Source organism: Stegostoma tigrinum, chromosome 11 (assembly GCF_030684315.1).
Source record: "Stegostoma tigrinum isolate sSteTig4 chromosome 11, sSteTig4.hap1, whole genome shotgun sequence".
Classification (NCBI taxonomy): Eukaryota; Metazoa; Chordata; class Chondrichthyes; order Orectolobiformes; family Stegostomatidae; genus Stegostoma; species Stegostoma tigrinum.
Window position 1 is genome coordinate 22,242,624 of NC_081364.1, and position 8,816 is coordinate 22,251,439.

General features: G+C 38.8%; 1 protein-coding gene across 1 annotated transcript; it reads left to right on the top strand.

Moving 5' to 3' along the window:
• The first annotated feature begins 387 nt into the window (after window positions 1-387).
• LOC125460459 (dual specificity protein phosphatase 7) lies at window positions 388-5,491 on the top strand. Its single transcript, XM_048547969.1, has 3 exons — window positions 388-844; window positions 1,652-2,086; window positions 3,615-5,491. Exons 1-3 carry the CDS (start codon window positions 454-456, stop codon window positions 3,920-3,922), a joined length of 1,134 nt encoding a protein of 377 aa, XP_048403926.1. The 5' UTR covers window positions 388-453; the 3' UTR covers window positions 3,923-5,491.
• The last annotated feature ends 3,325 nt before the right edge of the window (window positions 5,492-8,816 follow it).

Here is an 8,816-nt window from a genome sequence, read left to right on the forward strand (position 1 = left end):
TCGTTCCAGGTCCCACCCTGTCCTCGTGGTTGGCGGGGTCAACTGTCACTCAGGAAGCGTCATTGGAGCAGTGCTCCCTTAACTCGGGGAGTAGGGCGGAGAGAATGAACACACTGGGGCATCACTGACAGTGAGCTGGTTCTTTTAACGTTAGCGTTAGCTGCACAGGAGATGGTCAATGAAGAGCAGCCGGACCAGACGAGTACTTTCAGTTGCAAGGACTACTGCTTGATAATTTCTTCCGATCCTTTCACAGAGGAATTGCTCCTGAATGTTCGCCTTTTTGGAGCAGCATATGTTTTAGCTCCTCTTTAAAGGAACACACGATTGCGTTAGGCTTGTGCTTTTTTCAGGGGGTGGGGGTGGGAGGGAAAGGGGTGGGTTTTTGGGGGGCACCGTTCCAGTTCAGAGCAAGACACTGGCCCGTCGGCGATTCCAATAAAGGTTTTCCTCATGAAAAATCAGCTTTTCTGTACTACCTCGGCCATGGCGATGAACAAGAGTGTCGACTGGCTCCAGGAGCAACTGGAATCCGGGGAGGCGAGCCTGCTGCTGCTTGACTGCCGCTCTCACGAGCTGTACGAGTCGTCGCACATCGAGTCGGCCATCAATGTGGTCATTCCGGGGCTGATGCTCAGGAGGCTCAAGAAGGGCAACCTGCCCATCAAGTCGCTGATCCCCAACAACGAGGACAAGGAGAAATTCGTCAAGCGGTGCAGGACCGACACCGTCATACTGTACGACGAGTGCACGATCGATTGGCACGAAAACGGGGCGAGTTCTGTCCTGGGCTTGTTACTACAGAAATTAAGAGACGATGGCTGCAAGGCTTATTACCTGGAGGGTAAGACTAGAAACACCCTCCTCTCAAAGTGTAACCAAACAAAAAAAACTCCTGCTAAAGGAAATAACTTCTAAGTTGGTTTTCCTTTCCACGACCATTCATTCCCTCCTTCTATACATTCATGATCGAGTACCTTTTAAAAATAGCTTTTCTTTCGCAATCAAGCTGTACTTTTATTCAACGTTGTGGGATAATAATCCCTCAAAAGTCACTCTGATGAACTTTAATCATGAACTGTTTGGAAAAGTCACTAGTTGCATGCCCCCCCCCCCCCCCCCCCACTCCCCGCTACTCTTGATTTTGTTTTGGATGGAGTGACACATTGAGCATTGAAACTTTCTTTAAAATACCATCACTCTTGAGCCCGTTTACGAGACGTGCCTTCAAATTTGGGAAACAATTTTAGGATTACCCCCCCCCCACCTTATTGTGTGTGTGTGTGTGCGCGCGCGCGCGCGTGCATGTGTATATTCATAAAGTACAGTGTTCCGATGCGAATACCAAGTCCGTGTGATATTTGGGGAAAGAAACAAAATCTTTCCGCATAAAAATTCCAAAATGGCTCCGCCATGTTGTCTTGGTTGAGTAAAATCCGTGTTTTCATGAATGAAGAACTGTCCTGGTGTTTTGTTTTAAATCAGCAGGCGCAGGGTTGTCATATAATACCCAAGTATGGGTTTATATCGTCGTAACCATTTCATTTAGAAAGTTGACTGTTTTAATAAGTGATACTGAAATTATCAGCAGTACAGTGGCTTGGTTCTATTTACAACTCCTGCTCTCTCTCTCTCGTTTCGCACACCATAGGGGGCTTTAATAAGTTTCAGACTGAATATCTAGAGCACTGCGAGACCAACCTGGATTGCTCCTGCCCCAGCAGTTCGCCTCCCGTGTCGGTGCTGGGTCTGGGAGGACTTCGAATAAGTTCCGACTGCTCTGACGGGGAGTCCGATGCCGATCGAGAACCCAACAGCGCGACCGAGTCCGAAGGCAGCCCCTTGCCAAATAATCAGCCAGCTTTCCCCGTCCAAATTCTGCCGTATTTGTACCTCGGCTGTGCCAAAGATTCGACCAACCTGGATGTCTTGGGAATGTATGGGATCAAATACATTCTGAATGTAACCCCTAATCTTCCCAACATGTTTGAAAATGACGGGCAGTTTAAGTACAAGCAGATTCCAATCTCAGACCACTGGAGTCAGAATCTTTCTCAGTTCTTCCCAGAAGCTATTTCTTTCATAGGTGAGCCTTTCTTTTTAAAGGTTTCCAATTCATAATCAGTAACGCTGTGTTAGGAGGAGCTGAGTTGATCTGCTCTTGAGCTCCTCCATCATCCTTCGAACTTGTACTTGAATGTGCGTATTTCTAAATCTCAGATGCCTAAGTTGCCTTTGTCTTCACAATCTGTACATTACATGTGTTAAGAAATATAATTCAAAAGTAATGTATTGTTGAGGCATCTGACTTGGTGTATTGTGTGTTCCCAAGAATATCCAAATTTACAATTTGAGTAATGCATTTAAAAGAACTGGAGCATTGAAGATGCTAGTTCTGAAGAAACCTGGAAATTAGACTTTGTCTAATTTATCTGCTAACCACTTTTCATGCCATCAATCTTGTTCTATTTATTTCAATTCTTAAAGTGAAATTACTCAAGATGAGATTCAGTATTGCTGTAAAGGAGCTATATTATGTTTTTTGAGCATGTTGGTGTTTTTTTTATTCTAAGTAAATGCATAGCCTAAGCCTTACACTATCTAATGTTAGGTGAACTTTTTACTGTTGTCTTCATGGAATAATAATTTATTCTCAAATATTAAACACTTCTTGGGAAGGGGAAAATTTACAATTGTGTTCGAAGAATACTTGAAAATATTTAACTTAGGTAGCTATATTGATGTCTTGTGAGATGTCTGTCTTCTTAAACTTAAAATGGCCCAATTACAGTCTGACCTTCCTTCCTTTATCCTCCTCTTTGGTTCCATCCTTGGTTTAAGCAGCCCACCTGAGTCAGATTTTTTTTTGGATTTAGATGTGTAATCCTATATATGCAAGTTTATCTTGGGTCTCAGGCATTGGAAATCAACAAGATTCATTTCAAGCAATGATCCATCCAATGATTTAAAGTAGAATTTTTATCCCTAACTAGATAATGTAATCCCTGTACATGGCTAAAAAGCTAGAGGCTGTTTTGAATATCAACCACTTAAAGGCCCAGGTGGAAACAACAAGTTTTCCCCTTCCTCTCTTTTCTACACCATCACCTTGCTCATCTGTATATCTCAGTGATACTTTAGAATTATTTGGAAAAACTAATAATTGTTGTTTTGCCTCTATGTATATTTGTAATTAAGCTAATTCATTTTTACAAAATTAATTAATGCCCTGAATCATAAAATGACAAGTTTAAGCTGGAAAACCCATTCACATTTGAACACACCTACAACTTGCTTGAGTTGCTCCCACTTATACAGGAGTGGGGACAGTAAACTGTTTTCTTTAGCTTTCATTTGAGCCAAGTTTGGAAAATTAGTTTTTGAAATTTTTGCTGGACTGCTAAAATGTTTACTAACTAAACGTTCAGTTGCAAAATTAACATTATAGTGAATAGAGTTTTCAATTGATTGGAGGAAGCTGAAACATTTCTTGATTTTAAGTAATGCACTTTGTTGACACAATTTGAAAGCGTTTAAGTATATAGGATACAAGAGTTTTAGTTAGAATCAGTATCATTGTAATTAATTTTTTTTTTATATTTATTTTGGGATAGATGAAGCCAGATCCAAGAAGTGTGGAATCCTAGTTCATTGCTTAGCTGGGATTAGCAGGTCAGTCACTGTGACTGTTGCATATCTTATGCAGAAATTGAACCTATCTCTGAATGACGCTTATGATTTTGTAAAAAGGAAAAAATCCAACATCTCTCCGAACTTCAACTTCATGGGGCAGCTTTTAGACTTTGAAAGGACTCTAGGACTTACCAGTCCTTGTGACAACAGGGCACCTAAGGAGCAGATGTATTTCACCACTCCTACCAACCACAACGTTTTCCAGCTGGAATCTCTCGAGTCAACATGAAGAACAGAACATGTGCAAGTCTTATCCTAACCGTTTGTTTGAAAAGCTTGTCATCAGGCGATTTTTGGGGTAAACTGGTCTGACCAGGTTGGTACATCTGATCACTGTTTGGAGAGCTCGCTATCTCACATCACCCTGATAAAGTAATCGGGGGAAATAAACTGATGTTCATCAAAGAGTGGGTATTTGGCTTCAAGGTATTAAAGTTTTGGGAGGAATAGATTTCTGAGTGCAGTTATCTTGTGACAGCTGATTTAAGCACAAAAACTGGCAATTAAACCCACTACAAATTTGCTGGCTAAATGTGATGAAAGACCTGGGCACTTGGACATCTCCAGGAAGGTGCCATCCCAGTACTCTTCTGATTTGCATTTTGAGTTAGTTTTACTCTACAAAATGTAGGGTTTCAGTTTCTTTCCCTCTAATAACCAGACTGTTGTACAAGCAGTTATTGTTCAGTCACATTTTTATGATTGTTTTCTATGTTATTTGTTGACCTAATGCAGTTTGCACAGTTGTGAAGCCTTCAAGTCACGGCACTTCACTGGTACTCCACAGAGAGAATGGACACTTCATTGTAGTAGGCATCTAGCAAATGTGAATGGAGCAGACCTGGATCTTGCCTTGAGTTTTGGAGGAGAGTGAGCAGTGAAAGAAGATAGTTTAATTTGTTTCCCTAAAACTTAAAGCTGAAGAAGATGGACTTTTTCTGAAGTCCCAAACCAATTTCTTTATGGCATGCTTGAGGTTGCCCTGGTTGTGTGCAGTTAACAGCCTGTGATTAATGCCAAACAGCTGGGCTAAATCAGATCCAGGTCAGTCTGTCAGTAGGAAATAATTGTAGATGCCAGCACTTATCTTGCATATTACATATTGAATTTTTTTTTTCCTCTACTGTTGCTGCTACTCTTGAGGTCCCAGAAAGTTGAAATAGAAACCTTTATTGAGCTGCAAATAACAGAAACCAAGGTTATTGTAGTGTTATACCTGGTTGGAAAATTGTCTAAGGCTTCAGCTTTGGCTGACCTCGTAACCTATTTCAGCATTTTTTTTGTATGTTCTCTTTTAATGTATCAAAAATCCACTGAGATGCTTGGTATTAAAAAATGACTTTAATGTAATTTGTATTGATGACCGAAGCTTTTGGGTCCAAATTTCTGCAATATTTTGTGCATTCTGTTTCCTTTTTATATAAAAAGAAAAATCAAGAGGAATGTTCATGTGACAGTGTAAGATACAAAGAAAAGGTTTAGCAGTTTAAAGAACACAGGCATTATTTGGGGGAGGGGGAATCGGTTCATTACAAAATGGATCATTTTACATCTTACCTCACTGAGGACTTTCAGGGATTATGAAAATGCATCAGTTATCGTGTTACAGCTGAGTGGATTTGTAAAGCTTTTGTGCTGTACATGGTTGAGATGCATACATGTTTCAATATGAGCTTGGTAGAGGGTAGTTTTTGCTTTCTGATTATGAAGGAAAAACTCTATATATTGTATAGTATTCTGAACCAATACGACACATGTTTATACTGCAAATAAATATTGAATTATTTTTTTCTTTAAATGTTGTGTCACATTTGTGTCCACTTCATTTCTTAAATGAATCTATTTTTGGGACGTGAATGACATTGGTGAGGTAATATGTTTTGCCTCTCCTCAGTTTTCTGGAGGGCATGAAGAGTTAACTGCATATTTTAAGAATAATAGTACAAAAAGAGCAGTTTCTGAAAGATTAGTAAATCAGTTTTGTTTTTACGGTCATTTACCGGAATTCGGTTTCACAATATATGACCTCTGGGTTGTTAGCCTGGTACCGCCACCACTAGGCTACTATCCTTTTTTGTTTTAACAATTTTTTTCCTCTCTGGTAGTTCCTGTTTTTGTCTTTTTTTTTCGCTGCCTCTTCCTGTTCATTGAGTTAATGTCTTGTATGAAAGTTTTCTTCAGGATTTCCTCTCTTGTTTTGAATCTCTGGCATATGCACTGTTTATTAGTTACTGATGTTAGCCAATTGAAAATTGTAGCAATCACTTTTTCAGGGATGTGTAGTTTACATTAAATACTCTTGTCCTGGGTAAGATGAGGCTTTTATCTGCAGTAGGATTGTTACTGATGTTTTTTTGAGTTGCACTAAGCTTGGTTTTGACAATTAAGCTCCACTACAGTTTTGATGCCAGGTGTATTTGAATTTAGGCAACTGGCCACTTGTTAAAGTGTACTGTAATTGTTAAGCAGTTTTTTTTGGAGGGCTGCGCATGCCTAAATTGAACCTATTCCATTCTCCCTGGGATGGCTCTTTTTTGAGAAATTTGACAATTCTATGATTATTTTCAGTGAGTTTTGCCTCCATCATGCTTCTTATTGTCAGTTCGTCTTTTTGGCTGAGTGAAAAGAAGGCAAGATAGAATTGCAAGTAGAAAACAGATATCAAATATTTGATAGTCGCTCTTTTTTAAAAATGCTTGTTAGCCTTTGGAGATTCTATAGTATGTTTTTATGTCTTTGTAAAGCAGATGCATTTCATTTGTTGCAAATGAGGATGTTTAGATTTGTGTACACTAATGCTGTCACTTTGAAATGATATTTAAATGGGAGTTTAAGTTTTGTATATGCAAGGGTACAGTGGTTCTAACGGTGAGGGTAATGGTGATAAAGGTTCTGAAAAAGGAGAAAATCTGCCATAAACATCCCAACAGAATAGACCTTTCTGAAATATATTTCTTCAGCATTAAAATATTAGGTTATTTACATCCCTTAGCATAGACATTTTGATTCCCTAACTTCCAACAAGTGAATACTTATTTCAGTAAAGACGTTTTATATTTTCTCTTTAAAAAGATGTGGCCACATCGATCTGACTGCCAGAAACTAAGTCCACCCATCCATGGCCTGACTATTGGAGGAGTTTCCAAATCTTCCCAAAGACAAGACCTATATTTTGATGTAATGTGTTCTCATAATTAAGTTTGGTTTGTTGATTTCATGTGCCATATAATTTGCTTAAACTTGCACGACATCAACTCTACAAATAATTTTTAACCTTCACGCCTTCTGGGAGTCTGTGGACTGAATTAACTATAGTCATTTACATTTTTCTTGTCCATGACGTAAGGGAGTTGAACTCAACTCAATTTTGTAAATAGGCTGAAGTAGTATGTTTCTGTTCAGGGCGACAATTAAGCAATCTTTTATGATCTGTTTTGACTTTAATATCAGAGCTAGAATGCTGTGCACAGAGGCTTTGAGATATAGAGCAGCATCACTGCTGAAGTCCGTAGTTAGAAGGAAAGGTCAGCATTATGACAACTAATGCCATAACGTAGCCCATTGTTTCCAAAAAAAGTAAGAAATTAATTTACAGTACTAAACGGGTATGCTATTGAAGCTAAATCTGCTAAACAGCAAACTTTAAAGTGGAACACAGCTATTTTCTAAAATGTTAACTCCTGTCAGAAAGCTAATGATGGTGGTGACTAGAACTCCTGGAGTGCTGAATGGTTTTTGGTTCTGAAAGATGAGGCTTATATTGGCAATGAGACTGTGTCTGAAGGTCAGCTGTGTTGCTATTTTGCTTCCTGTGTCATTTGTGGTTTTCAAAGCATAGCACCATGTGATTGGCGTGCTTCCTATATTTCTCACCGCTAAAGTTTCCCTTCCTTTCTCAGCCTCAAAATGTCAGTGAGTCATGACCAGCACAGATAAGGGTTGTCCTATATGTGTACTGTGCAAATTTCAAATTACTGCTGGTGTAAACATGCATCAATGCATTGTATTTCCTGAGACTGTGTTACAAATCTGTATTTTTTTCTTTCATTGTGCTCTAGTACCCAGAATGAATTGTGAACTTTAAACTTCTTTGTGTGGTAGCTTTTTATAAATTCTCAAACCCATTATTTTAATCAACCAGCCCTGTTGGAGATTTTTTTGCCTGGTTAGCTATATTTTCAATGTATTGCCCATTCCCTCCCTTTTTTTGTGCTGTTTGTTGTAATGGCAAAATAATTTCGAATTCTTTAAATGATCACACTACAGCATCCCTATCAGTGGTGGTAGTAGAAACATTTTGTCCACTGAAATTATCTCTTTTCCTCTTGTTTTTTTCCCAATTCTTTGAGTAACATAAAACAGCTTTTCTGCAAAATTTGTGAATTTCAGAGAAAGTCTTTGCAGATGGCTGCTATTTCTGCTTCCATTCTTGATCAATTTAACAGGCTACTCAGTCTCTTAAAACAAATTTTCTGGCTTGTGACCCAGAAACTCCAGACATTATTGCTTCCAAGTGAAACAGGCTACAAATCCAATTTACTGTCAGCTAAATTTAAAATATATATTTCAGGTGTTGTCTGTACTCAAACTCCAAACCTTTGCGGAGGGTTTTCTTTTCCCCATTTAAACTGAGTATATTCTAAGAATGAGGTCACATGCCTTCAGACATGTTCAATATATTTTAAGTACAAATCAGAGTTTCAGTCTCTATTAAGCAATGACAGTGTTTCAAGGACTGACATTGGAGCCAGTTACATGTATAAGTATACCCCTTATAAACTGGGCCCGACATAAAAAGATTCAGAGAACTCTTCTGACTTTTTTTTCCTGGAGGTTTAAATTGCATTTAAAAGCTTGAATTGGCTTCCCACTTCAAACTTCATTCTTCCCTGTACCAAGGAGAAACTGTAGTGTGTGCATGGCTCAAAGAGGAATTGCCTTTCTAGATCATCTAGACATCCCCACTGTCAATCATCGTGAATGTTTTTTTGTCGCAGAATGACTCCTTCCTGTTTGTAGATGCTCAAAATAATCCTTTGTTTTAAAAAGGAGACTGCTGATAAGGAAATGGCAATTAGTGGATAATGACTTAAGTGTACTTCTTCAACATTAACCAACAAAGA

Excerpts from the sequence above, each read along its gene's own strand:
- LOC125460459 (XM_048547969.1), top strand. The coding sequence starts at position 454 with ATGAAAAATCAGCTTTTCTGTACTACCTCGGCCATGGCGATGAACAAG. Across the intron at positions 845-1,651 it reads CAAGGCTTATTACCTGGAGG|GGGGCTTTAATAAGTTTCAG; the intron begins GTAAGACTAGAA and ends CGCACACCATAG. Across the intron at positions 2,087-3,614 it reads AGAAGCTATTTCTTTCATAG|ATGAAGCCAGATCCAAGAAG; the intron begins GTGAGCCTTTCT and ends ATTTTGGGATAG.